At 41.3% G+C, this 14332-nt stretch overlaps 2 protein-coding genes across 2 annotated transcripts; both read left to right on the top strand.

The window, feature by feature from the left end:
- The first annotated feature begins 4322 nt into the window (after positions 1-4322).
- Positions 4323-7290, top strand: slc48a1a (solute carrier family 48 member 1a). Its single transcript, XM_029506696.1, has 3 exons — positions 4323-4860; positions 5617-5784; positions 5942-7290. Exons 1-3 carry the CDS (start codon positions 4731-4733, stop codon positions 6076-6078), a joined length of 435 nt encoding a protein of 144 aa, XP_029362556.1. The 5' UTR covers positions 4323-4730; the 3' UTR covers positions 6079-7290.
- Positions 7291-8292: 1002 nt separating this feature from the next.
- On the top strand, positions 8293-14332 carry LOC115046319 (solute carrier family 26 member 9). Its single transcript, XM_029506612.1, has 20 exons — positions 8293-8417; positions 8630-8769; positions 8877-8987; positions 9161-9336; positions 9416-9580; positions 9653-9805; positions 9918-10000; positions 10095-10242; positions 10326-10439; positions 10525-10602; positions 10704-10799; positions 10895-11001; positions 11101-11170; positions 11249-11341; positions 11434-11574; positions 11811-12062; positions 12723-12777; positions 13093-13229; positions 14010-14072; positions 14189-14332. The coding sequence occupies exons 1-20, from the start codon at positions 8293-8295 to the stop codon at positions 14204-14206; spliced, it is 2325 nt and encodes a 774-aa protein (XP_029362472.1). The 3' UTR covers positions 14207-14332.

The following is a 14332-nucleotide window of genomic DNA, read 5'->3' as shown; positions in this document are numbered from 1 at the left end:
TGAATGTGATGATTATTTTTGGCCACTTCAAAATGACCAAGTCACACTGCTTTTCAATGTGTCTGTCATTGATATTTTTTGTTGCTTAGTTCCTTTTTCTGGGTGATTTTGCTGCTCTGACATCAGTGAAAATGAGGGCTAGCCTCATTTTGAGATCCCAATTCAAGCTTGAATGACTGAATGTAAATGTAACTTTTTTTTTATTTTGATAAAATTTTTTTGAAGCATTCCTGCTTTACCTGCTGTGACTAAAACAATACTGTTCACATTAAAAACCATTCACCTATACATATCTATATATCGATATATATAAGTTGACCTTCTAGGCTTTTATGGCTTTAATTGAAGCAATTCATTCAATGTCACGTCAAAGTCAAAGTCAACTTTATTGTCAATTTCTTCTGTACATACAAGATACACAGAGGAATCAAAATTATGTTTGCTCTTTTGTCCTCTTATTTTCTTTGGTTTAACATAGAACCAAAGAAAATAAGTCAGAGAATATAGAAGAACAGAGAAAAATATTTAAAAAAAGAAGAAGCTTCCTTTAAGAGGCAGAAACCTCGGGCAGAAGCACACTCAGGGGGGCAGCCATCTTCCTCAACCGGCTGGGTTGTGAGACGGAGAGGGTGAGAGAGGCGGGGGGAAGAGGGAGAGAGGGAAAAGCGAGACACGGGGGGAGCAAAGTTGGATAGAGTCGGGAGAGAATGAGGGGATATTTGATACAGGTGCAGGCAGGAAGATAAGCTGGTGTATGAAGTTCATGGAGAGATTCATGTGGGAGCAGCAGACGTTGCAGGAAATGGGAATAGCGGTGATAATAGCGACAGCTTTCCGAGTGAGCATGGTGCTGTACAGATCTGTGAGGGAGGGGAGTGAGACACCCATGATCCTGCTGGCTGCAGTGCAAGCTGCCGTACCAGACAGTGATGCTGCTCGTCTGGATTCTTTCTGTGGTGCCCCGGTAGAAGGTGGTCATGATGGGGGCCGGTGCACCTGGTGTGAACCGGAGTGCTGGGAAAAACCGACACCAACACAGAGACCGAAGGTCTGCTGGTCACCCTGTTCTGATGCTGAGGCCAGAGTGAACAGCAGTGACCCCTCTGTGGCCCTTACAGCACAATAAGAAATGTGATGGCCCATAAACTGGCAATACCACCAGAAGAAGGGCCAGAGTTTCTAGAGCCAACCACGGCTCTTTGTGGTTGGAGAACTAACACAGTGCTCCCTGACGTTGGCCTGGAGACTTTGAACGACGGCAGCCAGAACACTTGGCTGCTCGGAGAGGATGGTGGGCCGCAGTTTAAGCATGTTGCCGTACTTGGTCTTCAGGTCTTTGATATAAGCCTTGCATATGAGCTTCAGAGTCTTTTTGTCTGGGCAGAAACCCTCCCCAACACTGAGTCCCTGGAACGCCTGGCCGACTAGCTCATGGGTCAAGGAAGCCAAGTCGTCCTTGGTCCAGATTTCAGTAACTCTGCACTTTTGGAAGAGTTGAAGTTACAGCCTGAAGGCAGCCGAACACAGTTAGGTTAATCGGGCTACGAGTAATGGACTGGAATAATGCAAAGTACGGCGCCCCCCCCCAGGACCTAGGCTGAACCAGACCAGACTAGACCAGAGAATATGGACCAGGGAAAAACAGAAGGAATCACCCACTGAGATGACTTCTTTATGGAGGAAAAAGGGACAGAATGTAATATACCAGTTCATTAAATGTAAAAGTATATATAACTATTTCAGTATTTAATGAATTATTTCACAGTCCTGTTGCTTCATGAATTTATATTATCTGTCAAACCCACCCATCAAAGTTTGACCGCCCCCCCCCCCGCCCCCCCAACCAAGCATTCTCTAAGCCCCGCCCCCCTTGGTTACTGTTGCTATGCTAGGCTGTTCTCTGTTGTCTGAAGTTCGGAAAATGTCCGGTTAGCATCAGTCCGGTGATCAGAAAGGCAAAGGAAGAAGAATAAGAAAATAAAGGGTTAAGACATTTTCTAAACATTTTTAAAGAAGGTGGTGACGGTGAAGCTGGGACGAGAAACGTTGAGCAAGGTAAGAAACAGCGCAGTTAGCTTGTGACGTAAGCTAACCGGCTAGCTCTAATGCTAACGTCCGTTAGCTTAGCTTTGATTAAAGCCCGACACAGACGTTATCTTTGACAGAAACAGAGTTTGGTAGCTCCATCAGAAAGGAAGAGACAGAGAGGAGAGGGCTCCAGCTGAATCAGCTAACAGAGAGAGAGAGGAGGAATTTAATTAAGTTGTTGTTGTTATTTCCGCACAAAGATACTGACCGAAAATGTAGAAGTACTCCACCGCTTCAGACACAACAACACACAAAAGGACCGGGACATTACTCTGTGTGTGTGTGTGTGTGTGTGTGTGTGTGTGTGTGTGTGTGTGTGTGTGTGCGCGTGTGCAGACAGACAGACAGACCTGTATCCAGCTGTGGGTGATGAGGAGTTGGACCGTGTTGTTGTCAGTGATGTCCACAGAAGACATCCAAACTCTGGATACAAGACAATGAGTGTTCCAGGTAATAATACGGCCACGATGTATAATGAAGAATGAGAAAATCGTTCTGGAGAAATAATCCAGGATTATACATCGTGGCCATATTCTTACCTGGAACACAAAAACAATTACAATGAAAAACAATGAACAGTAATGTTAGATTAGCGCAAAAGTAGCGAGTAAGGAGAGCATCAATAGAAATGTAGTGGAGTAAAAAGTACAATATTTGTCCTTCAAATGTAATGAAGTGAAAGTATTCCCCAAAAATAATACTCAAGTAAAGTACAATACTGTACTTTAGTACAGTACTCAAGTAAATTTACCTCGTTACTATTCCCCCCTGCAACCAACAGATGGTGAAAATTGGGGGGCAACACAGAGTCAGATTTAGTGAACAGTTACATGTCAGATGTAAACATTAAAAACAAAGTCAGATTAAGTGAACAGTTACATGTCGGATATAAACATTAAAAACAAAGTCAGATTTAGTGAACAGTTACATGTCGGATATAAACATTAAAAACAAAGTCAGATTTAGTGAACAGTTACATGTCAGATATAAACATTTAAGCACAGAGTCAGATTGAGTGAATAGTTACATGTCGGATATAAACATTAAACACAGAGTCAGATTTAGGGAACAGTTACATGTCGGATATAAAGATTAAAAACAAAGTCAGATTTAGGGAACAGTTACATGTCGGATATAAACATTAAACACAGAGTCAGATTTAGGGAACAGTTACATGTCGGATATAAAGATTAAAAACAAAGTCAGATTTAGGGAACAGTCACAGGTTGGATATAAACATTTAAGCACCCTCATTTATAATGATCATTGAAGGTAACGTCATTAATCTCTCGTTCAGTCCGGTAATAACGGGTCACTGTGGGTGTGCAGCCACAGCACCTCCAGGTAGAACACCTCTAAAAGTTGTCTAATATAGTGTTTTGAATTTTATGGTTCCACTGTGTGTGTGTGAGTTAGGCCGACAACAGAAATGACTGTTAAAAACACTGCTATATTGTTATTTTTAATTGATTATTCTATTTCAACTTTTTAGTTGGAAAAAAATGTAAAAAAAATAAAAATATAAAGTTTAAAACTTTATGAAAAAACTCTCAGTATCCACAGCAGAAAGCCTTCAACAAGACAATTAACATGTCCCTGTCTATTCTGGGAAACAAGAAAAGAAATAATTAAAAATCAATAACTTTCATTTCACAACTGGATTAAGAAAAAAGTAATACTCCCCCTTCTTTTTCTTTCTTTCTTTTGCCCTTAAATTCAGTTTATATAAGAAACAATAAGAGATTGAAAAACGCCGGGCATATTTATTTATTTATTTATTTATGCATCATTCTTTTCTAGCTACTTTCATATTTATTATTTGAAAAATGTGTAGTGTTTATATATGTTGGACTTGAAAATGAAAGTTTAGGACTCGACTTGACTTGAGACAAGACTTAGAACTTACTTGTGACTCTAAAACACCGTGATTTGATCCCATTTTTGAAAATAAACCAAACCACAGTATTTATAAATGTTTACTTCCACCGCAGGTCTACAGGTGCAGCTCCCCGCTCCTACCGCTGGGGGCGCTGTCCGCTTTATGCGACCGTTTCCTCGCTGCAAAGATATTAAAGAAGTGAGAGATCGATGACTCACACTGAAAAACAAAAACAAACCTTTTTTTTTTTTATCGTTTTTAATTCCACTCAGGAGGACAACCAGTGTTTTACACGTGAGGTGTTGAGTGACGAAGAAGACGCAGTTGGTTTTTTTTTTGTTTTTTTTTTATAAAAAAAATGGAAGAAGCTTCAGTTTGTTTTTAAATACCAAATGTCCGACCTGCTGGCGTGATCTCGGCCGCAGCTCGCTCATCTTTGCGGCGGCTGCGAGATAAACACTTTCTCCGGCGTCCAAATCGACCCACCGACGTCTCTCTGCCTCACAACTTCAGACACACAAACTTCAGATTTTATCAGACTGACTTCTTTCCCCCTTTTTTTTTTTAAAGGAGGTTGTTTTATTCCCGGAGCCTGCCGCCGGACTCTCCCGGCTGTAGTCGTCTCTTTCCGGTCGTTAGCATCGAGGCTAAGTTACATAATGTGGCGATGAGCTGTTGGTGTGACTGAACGCCGGGCTGTATTTTACTCTCCTTTTATGCTTATTTTCATTTAATACGTTCCTGTCACAAACTTTATCGTACAATGGGGATCAACAGAGTCTACGTTAGCATCGGCTATGCTACCTTCGGAGCCCTGGTGGGGCTGTCGGCTTTCCTGGTCTGGAACATCGCCTATAAACAGCCGTGGACGGCGGCCATGGGGGGGCTGTCAGGTCCGGGGGGCTTTTCCTCAGTATTTACTCTTATTGTGATCAGTAGTAACAAGACATGTTGGTCTTTTTCCACATTATAAAGGAGCCTTCAGCCTGGCTCATCCTAACGCAGGCCTGAGCTATCAAACAGCACCAAAACGACGGTTTACTGTAGTTTCAGTTTCTTCTCATTCAGTCTGCTTTATTATTATTATTATTATTATTATTATTATTATTATTGTTATTAGTGTTATTGTGCTGCATTATCAACTAAAATACTCTTAATATCAGTAACACTTGGTCAGATTTTTAATATCCTCATTTACTGTTCCCAAAGGAAAGTAATGTCATTGTAAAATAGACCGACCTTTGTTTGACTTTTGCAGGGCGAAATATACGACAATATTAATCTTTTACACAAAGAAACTAATAGATGGAATGCCAATCACTTAATACAGATCCCACAGTTTTCTCGATTTAAATATAAAATGCACACTCCAATGAAAACACTTATTTCTGTAACAACAAAGTTTATAAATTTTATACCTCATTTTGATGTTTGATCTATTAATTGACAGTAAAACAAAAGTGATTTATTTTTAGAAACTATGAATGTGCGATTAATATATAAATAAATGTTTAAGTCCCCCAGTGACTCAGTTGACAGTAGAAAATAAGGAAAAATCTTGAGGATGGTTGTGATGAAAATTAGTTTCAGAGCCATAATGTTTAGTTATTTGGTTTTAGTTTCTGATCTGTGTTTGTCTCTTCTGACAGGTGTCATGGCGCTCTGGGCTCTCGTCACACACATCATGTATCTGCAGGACTACTGGCGCACGTGGCTCAAAGGTCTCAGGTTCTTCATCGCAGTCGGCGTGCTCTTCTCCGTTTTGGCAGTGGCCGCCTTCATCACCTTCCTGACTGTCGCCATCACACAGAAGCAATGTAAGCGCTTCCTTCTAAAGTTCCTTGTTTTTAATATGCAAAATTCAATATGATAGAGAATCTATCACAAGGATTAATGGCTTGTGCTTTTTGCGGCAGAGAAGAGGATTGATTTCTTAATGAAAGTATTCATCACTGTGCTTTTTCTCTCTCACAGCTCCCACTGACCCCAGGAGCCTCTACCTCTCGTGTGTCTGGAGCTTCATGACTCTCAAATGGTCCTTCCTCTTGGCCTTGTACTCATACAGATACCGCCAGGAGTTTGCAGATATCAGTATCCTCAGCGATTTCTAGTCAGTACTCATTTTATAAACTGTGATGAACTGTGTTAGGCTGCCCCCAGGAGCTGGTTCAAAGAGCTTTTGTTGCAAAGAGGAGGAAACTCAGACTTGGTTAGATTAAGAAGTCATGTGACTTTTACCACATGGAGTTGCACTTGCTGCCCTTGCTTAACAAGTTCTGTATTTGTATTGTAACACCTTCTACCTTCAATGACTTGCATTGTATATTCCTGTTGTAGTCGTAAACATAAGGCTCTGAAGACTGGAAACGCTTTTGAATAACTTGCTGAAAGCTATTTATGAAGAGACAAACAACTGGATATTCAGACAGATTTTATCTTGGTATTGTTTAATCTTCAAAACATGTAACATTCAAGAGGAAGTCAACTGTTAAAGCTAAAAACAAAAATACTGGAAAAGCTAAAATCCCCAGAAGCAAAACTAAAACCGACATGAAACCATTCTGATAATATTAGATGGACGTTTCTCTGCTTTTACTCAAATTAGTCTTTTCACAGCTGTCATTCTGCACTAATTCAGTCATTTCTCCACACCGCCACTGTCTGTGTTAACAGAGTTAGTCTTTTAGATCCATTCATCCTCAGTGGAGCAATGTGAGCAAGTGATTTTTAAAGCTCAGCATCTGCATTCTCTTTTTAAACATGCTAGTTATGTATGATCCCAAGGAGGGAAGTGTTTTTTATCTCATACTTCATATTCAGCTTTTCTTTTCATTTAAAACTATCTAGAATTTCATATTATGCCCTAAAGAAAAGGTATTCCTGTGGAATTTGTGCTTTTCATCTTTTGCTCCACCAGGGGGAAACGTGCTTTTCCTGTCTGTAGTCAACACATTCCTCTCCAGAGAGAAAGACACATTGATAAATGATTGCACTTTATAGTCTTTGATATTGACGCCATTGTTTTGCACACAGATCCTGACACAATGAGATAACAATCATGTATTAACTTGCTGTCATTCATGTCTTACCCTTTTTAATGTTTAAATACACTATTTATGTCATTAATTTTACAGTCAGTTTGTGTTAGCCGAGTCACATTAGGCTTTATACGTGTTTTAGTTCCAGCTAAGCGTATGTCTACATTTTACCATTTCAACATGTCAGTTTGTATTTGTGTTGGAGAGAGAATGAATGTAAGAATGCTTCGTGTATATAGAAACGGAACCCATTAAAGATGCATTTATTATTAAATACGTCATTACGTCTACCAGCTCTGTACTGCACAGCAGCAACCTCACAAACACAAACATTTGTGTTCACCTTGCATGGCTGCATGTGCCAAAGTATTCAAGATTTTCAGTTTCTTAGGCTCCACCCCCAAAGAGCGGAAAGCTGAAACTTGATAAGAAATCAAACGGGTGAGTAAAACACACATCTGACCAATTGTTTTAAGATCTTGTGCTTCGACAATAAGGTACAGTACTGTGTCTTTACACTGTTTTGTCTCACTGCATGTTATATTATTTTGGATAAATGATATTTCTAGTTGTCTATTGAGTGATTGAAAATAGTATCTACTTAATTGCAAACGGGTGTGCTTTTGTCACAATATGGACGTTAGATCTGGTCACTAGTTTTTAAAAACCCTCATCGTCTGCACGGCTTGAAATTTTATGGTCTCACAGTGACATTTGATCATGATTCGTTTTCTGAAATGTTCTTATATTCTTAATTTGCTCTGCAATATGGAACAGACTGACTTCATTCAGAAAATAACAAAATGTCAACAGCCAGTGAGATCACTGAGGACGGAGTGAACTTGTGTGCTGTTATTTATCTAGTATCGATCAAATATTGTAGCAATGTACTGACCTGCTGGCTGCTCCTTAATCTGTCAAGGTTAGATTAGAGTCTGCACAGGAAATATGCCACGTTGATATATCACAGCGCAGCTACAATCCTGAAGATGGTTTCAAAAAAAAAGATGAAAATACAGTTTCAGGTCATTTCAACAAGAACTTAATCTAAACCTATGGTATGATTAAGATAAATTATAATTAAGATTTAAAAAGCAAACGTGTGTAATATTGTAGTGATGCTGCCTCTGCAGTTAGCCTGTTCGCTTTAACTCTATGAGACCCAATACAGGGCGGATAAATTGGGTTTCTGGGTACTTTTTTGTGTGTTTCTTTTCCGCAGCCCATATTCAGGATATAGTATTAAAGTTTTCTTTACGGTCTAATGTGTTTCAATTTGCTCTAGCCATGCACCGAGACCACCCCCGATATGTGATTGACAGGCCGGCGTATAACCTCCCAGACTTCGACAGAGAGTTCGACAAGAAAAGCAGACAGTTCCCTGTTGGCGAGAAAGTAAAGAAACTCTTCAGGTACAGATTTACAATTGTTGAACTACGTGTCTTCACCTCACACGAATTTTACCTGTGACAAGCTTTATGTGGTGCTGTGATCAAACAGCACCGAGCCCTGTAGGTGTGACTACATAGGAAGTTTAGACTTTTGTTGTGGACTTTTGTTTTCCAAAGTAAGAACATGAAAAAGCGGCACGTTTCAAAGAGTTTCTCCTGTTTGTTTGTGTCAGGTGCTCTGTGCCGAGGCTGAGGGGCCTGTTCCTCCGGCATCTGCCTGTGCTGGGCTGGCTTCCCAAATACAAAGCGAAAGACAACCTGCTGTGTGACGTCATCAGCGGGGTCAGCGCTGGCACCATTCAGGTTCCCCAAGGTCAGTCGATCCTCTCCTCCAGTCTATGTCTGAGATGTTCTTGTTTAATTTTCTACACGTGACTGTGATTTATTTGATAGTTCTAAACAGGTTTCCGTTCTTTCCAGGTATGGCATTTGCCCTCCTGGCAAACCTCCCTCCTGTCAACGGTCTCTATTCCTCCTTCTTCCCCCTCATTCCTTATTTCTTCATGGGCACTGCTCACCAGATGGTCCCAGGTAAATCAGAGTGATTTATCTGCTGCAGTTAGGATGACAATGATAAGTTACCTGAGCTGCACAACACAGATGAGCTGCTCACAGCCTGCATCTGCCCGGTTTGTATTATGGCAAAGAAAATGGATGTGACACACTTTTTTTGTGTGTGTGTGTGTGTGTGTGTGTGTGTCCAGGTACTTTCGCTGTCCTCAGCATTATGGTGGGAATTGTGTGTCTTCAGTTGGCCCCAGAGTCCGACTTCAGTAATTTCAATGCCACTCTCAATGCTACAATAGTGGACACGGACCGGATGAATGAGGTTCGTCTGGGAATATCTGGAACCCTGGCCTGCCTCACCGCCATCATACAGGTCCGTGAACCGGTAAAAGTTCAGTGAAATTTCAGAAACATTCAAGAACTGAGAGGTTCATTTTCATCTGTCCACGCAGATCGGCCTCGGCGTCATGCAGTTTGGGTTTGTTGCCATCTATCTGTCGGAGTCCTTCGTCAGGGGATTCATGACTGCTGCGGGGCTGCAGATCCTCATCTCAGTGCTGAAGTACATCTTCGGCATCAAAGTGCCACCTTACAGCGGCCCCCTGGCTGTTGTATACGTAAGTATCTGGTTCATATACTGATTAAAGAACATTAGAGGATGATTTGATTGTTTTTATTTGTTGTCACAGACTCTCGTAGATATCATAATTGGCCTTCCTGACACCAACGTTGCGTCATTAGTGTTTGCACTGGTGGGCAGTATAGCTCTGATTGTCGTGAAGGAGCTGAGCGCACGCTACCGCCACAAACTGCCCTTCCCCATTCCTATGGAGATCATTATTGTAAGTTCTTTGTAGTTTATTTCTCAAAAGACACAAAATAAGCATGTTCATTCTCACGTAGCTGCCGGACAGACAGATATGACGTAAAGGAGACGGCTCCCTTTCTACACAGGTGGTGGTGGCAACAGCCATTTCAGGCCCGCTGCATCTTCCTGAGATCTACAACATGGACATAGTGGGAGAAATCCCTTTGGGGTAAATATCAGCACACATACTATCAATGGCTGCTTCATTCACGAGTTACTCATGCCGTATCAATTTTCATTCGTCTCTTGTCTCTGTTTGTCAGATTCCCAGCACCAATCCTGCCAACAGTGAGTCAGTGGGAAGACATGTTGAGCACAGCCTTCTCCCTGGCAATCGTGGGGTATGTCATCAACTTGGCGATGGGCAGGACACTGGCAGCCAAACACGGTTATAATGTGGATCCAAACCAGGTAGACAAATGGCACCTCTTTCACTAGTTTGAAATTAGTATTAAATTCCATTTTGGGAACGCCGCCTGCACAATCCTCTGCAGGAGATGTTGGCTCTCGGCTGCAGCAACTTCTTCGGGTCCTTCTTTAAGATTCATGTGATCTGCTGTGCCCTGTCTGTGACCTTGGCTGTAGACAGTGCTGGGGGAACTTCCCAGGTGAGTGTTCTGTCGTATATCTGATTAGACCCTCAGGTAACTTAATGAAGATAAATAGCATGGACTGCTGCACCTTCCCTCATAGTTTGCCAGTCTGTGTGTGATGCTGGTCGTAATGGTTACCATGCTCGAACTGGGCGCCTTCCTGAGACCACTTCCTAAAGTAGGTGGACTTAAAGAGTGTGATATTGGCACACAAAACAACTGTGCAAAATTTAAGGGAAAGGTCTTGACACGGTTAATAATCTGTCCTTGATTTTCCAGTCGGTCCTCGGAGCATTAATTGCAGTCAACCTGAAGAACACGCTCCTACAGCTCTCTGATCCGTATTACTTATGGAAGAAGAGCAAATTAGACTGTGTAAGTCAAACACAGGTGCTGGATGCAATGTTGCATCACAATACAGAATGTTTTCTGTAAGTTTTCTTCTTCTTGCTCTGTTGTTCTTTCCTCAGTGTGTGTGGGTCGTGTCGTTTTTGGCCACATTCTTTCTTAGCTTGCCCTACGGAGTCGCTATTGGAGTGGGCTTTTCCATCCTGGTGGTGATATTCAAGACACAGTTGTAAGTACGAATCCATGCAATAACTGCTTTATTTCAAGCAACCGTAAAAAGACAGTGTGCGTCAACCATGGAGTCCTATAAATAATGTGTTTCTCATAGTCGTAATGGCTCAGCAGTGAGCCAGATTATGGACACAGACCTCTACAAAAATCCGAAGGTGTACACAAAGGTATGAAAACTGAATTTATGTTGTCATCACACATATTGTTGTTTGTCCTGCATCTAATTATTTTTAACTACTCCACAGGTTAGATCAGTAACAGGTGTGAAAATAGTCAACTATTGTTCACCGCTCTATTTTGCCAATTCAGAAATATTTCGTCAGAGGGTCATCAAAAAGGTAGAGAGGAGAAATGACCTCACAGTTAACCATCTTTGAATTAGTGCATTCGTGTGGCCTGTGAGTGTTTACGCAGGCACGTTTGTGTCTAGACTGGACTGGACCCAGGCAAACTTATTCTGGCCAGGAGGAAGTTCTTAGAGAAAGAACAGAGGGAAAAAGCAACGAAGGAGGAGGAGGACAAGGGAACAAGGATGAGGAAGCCCAGCTCTTTGGTCACCATGAAGGTTCAGGTGGAGTCTTACTACATCGCATATGAAACACACACACACAGACACACACCACAGCCAGAAATACCTACAAAACTTTTTCATTTACTTATCTATAAGGGAAAGTCTGTGACTTTTTTTTTTTTTTCAATCTGCAGCCCAAATCGCATTTGATGTCTCTGCTGCTAAACATCACAAAACTCTTCAGAAAAGCCAACCTTTTCCAAACATATTTCTGTATGCATTTCCTCTAAATCCAGACCATATCTCAGCTTGAACTGCAAAATGACTTCGACACGAGAGATGGCAGTGCCAGCAAAAGTGAAACTCCCACCAGCTACGTGAACTTCCACTGCAGTGACATTGAGCTGGGAGAACGGACACCCGACCAGGAGCCACCCAGTCCTTCTGCTGGCACCCTGGAGTTTCAGCCCACGCCCTTCCACACCCTGATCCTGGACTTGGCAGGTGTCTGTTTCATTGATCTCATGGGCATCAAAGTATTAATAAAGGTCAGACTTTTTTTCATATACTATTACTGAAAGTGATTCTACATTGTACATGATTGTGATATTAAGCATATATGGAAGAAAAGGTTCAATATCAAACAAGAAACAGGGAACAACATCATATTAACGATGATGCAAGTAACAAGAAGAGCTTATTTGTAAATAGAATTTGATATATTTATATCTATAGTACATCACTGCCATTGCTCAGTTTGGTGACTGTTCTCGATTAGTTAATGTTAACATTGTAATTTTCATTCGACAGTTATTCTTCATTCGCTGGCCCATCATAGCGATTTGACATTTTAGATATGTCTGAATTCCAATGAAAGCGTAATGGTTGTATGAAAAGAAGAGAGCTGTTAACCCGGATTAGACCAAACTGGGTTACTGCACATGGCTTTGGCACAGAGCTGCAGCTCTCTGCTTCAGTACCTGCCAAAACCACAGAACCCTTTAGTCATTAAAGCTTATGCTTTCTGCATTCATTCTTCTTAATAGCCTGTTGTAAATTTTTTGGCAAAAAGTTGTTAGATTTGTGATTTCTGATTGAACCCTTGAGTTCCTTATTGACCTGTTTTTTCAATTTCTAAGTAGGTGAGTGTAGGTGTAAGCATTTATAGTTATGTTTGAACAATCTTCTTCCCTTTATTTCCCACACAGATGAATTCAAACTACTCGATGCTGGGCATTAAATTGTTCCTGGCTAATGTTCAAGGTAAAAGCTTAAATGACTGAAGAGAATTCACAACAGTTGGCCTCCTAACAGAGATGCAGTCATTCATACAACACTGACTGTGTAATATCTGGGAAGGACACTGGCATAGGCAGACATTAAGCGCCCATCATGAGTTACACACGTCTGCCACTATCCAGTGAGATAAATGGATGATCCACACCAAATAGAATTTGCTTCGATTGATTGCTTTAAATCAGCGTCCTTCTCTTGGCAAACAGTATTGTTGCTGATTTTCCCTTTAAATACCAAAATGAGTCTCACTGTGTTTGATATTTGTTGTCATGCTGCCTGCAGCCCAGGTGTACGAGGAGCTGGAAGTTGGAGGAGCCTTTGATAACGGGAACATTTCTCGCAGTAATCTCTTCCTTTCCGTCCACGATGCCATTTTGTTTGCTCAGCACACCTCTGCTGAGAGGCGAGTCTCCCTAAAGGTAAGACAGGCTGTATGAAAATAATGTCATCATACGAATCCTTTTCATAACTCCAGATACAGACACCTGCTGTTTGATGCCTCTGAGGTTCAGGGTACAGGGAGAGATTAGTAAGACGGAACAGCGTGATTTGCAGCCTTTGTGACTTTATCAGGACCTGTAAGATTAAACATTGGCTCGTGCGACAAAGTGTCGCAGCAAACAAAGTTGGTTTCACCAAGGTCATGCAGTTTGTTGAGTAAAGTTGAGTGCAGCTAACACTTACAAAACTCACCCTTTTCAATTTAAAAGATTCACATAAGCAGGATATATAATGCATAATTCTCCACTGAAAATATTCTTAGAATTACAGGTCATTACAGGTTGTGATCAGTAATTGAACCCTTGGGTCTGGTCTTGAGAAGGTCACTTCATATTATCTGCTATAAAGGTCTCATATTCGAAACTTTCCCACTAATATTTTCTGAATGATTGAATAAAAATGTAGCACATTTCAGTGGAACACTGAAGGCGAGGCTGGGGGGCGATGGTTGCTTGGTTGTGACATCAGAAAGTTACAGAAGTCCTGACAGCCGGCTGAGTTCATTTCTCCGCGGGCGAGATTATTTATTTATTTACGGTCTCGTAGTTTTTGTGCAACCAGGCTAAACGGGAAATCTCGCTCTCTGCAATATGGGATCTTTTGACCCCGAGCGCATGCCACTGTCTTTAAAGTGATGCTAGAATATCACACTGTGCACACACGTGTTTCATTTGAATGTTTGTTCACTTTGTCTGCAGCAGGAAGAGAGAGCAGGACAGGAAGGTGCCTTCACCATCGATGAGGAGATGGATCTGGAGCAGGTGTGCACTAGTGTGTTTCATTAAGCTGACACAACACACAATTCCACTTTTTTCTACGCACTTCTGTTCATTACTCAGCCATCACTTCATTTCTAACAGCACTTTTATCTTTATAGGAAATGTTTGAGCGCTGACTGCTGCTGTGAATACAAGCAGAGGAAAGATGCCTAAAATGCTAACAAATGCGTAGCGTCACTGTAATTTATGGAAATGTATTGTTGCAAAAATACACACTGTGCACCTTTTTGCTGACTATCAAT

This window comes from Echeneis naucrates, chromosome 7, assembly GCF_900963305.1.
Source record: "Echeneis naucrates chromosome 7, fEcheNa1.1, whole genome shotgun sequence".
Classification (NCBI taxonomy): Eukaryota; Metazoa; Chordata; class Actinopteri; order Carangiformes; family Echeneidae; genus Echeneis; species Echeneis naucrates.
This window is presented reverse-complemented; position numbering and strand designations above follow the sequence as displayed.

What these genes read in the sequence shown, in the direction of transcription:
- LOC115046319 (XM_029506612.1), top strand. Translation starts at nt 8,293, where the DNA reads ATGCACCGAGACCACCCCCGATATGTGATTGACAGGCCGGCGTATAAC. An exon ending in TCCTGAGACCACTTCCTAAA is followed by an intron (nt 10,603 to 10,703) that starts GTAGGTGGACTT and finishes TTGATTTTCCAG; the next exon opens with TCGGTCCTCGGAGCATTAAT. An exon ending in GCATCAAAGTATTAATAAAG is followed by an intron (nt 12,063 to 12,722) that starts GTCAGACTTTTT and finishes TTTCCCACACAG; the next exon opens with ATGAATTCAAACTACTCGAT.
- slc48a1a (XM_029506696.1), top strand. Translation starts at nt 4,731, where the DNA reads ATGGGGATCAACAGAGTCTACGTTAGCATCGGCTATGCTACCTTCGGA. An exon ending in GGCCATGGGGGGGCTGTCAG is followed by an intron (nt 4,861 to 5,616) that starts GTCCGGGGGGCT and finishes CTCTTCTGACAG; the next exon opens with GTGTCATGGCGCTCTGGGCT. An exon ending in CGCCATCACACAGAAGCAAT is followed by an intron (nt 5,785 to 5,941) that starts GTAAGCGCTTCC and finishes TCTCTCTCACAG; the next exon opens with CTCCCACTGACCCCAGGAGC.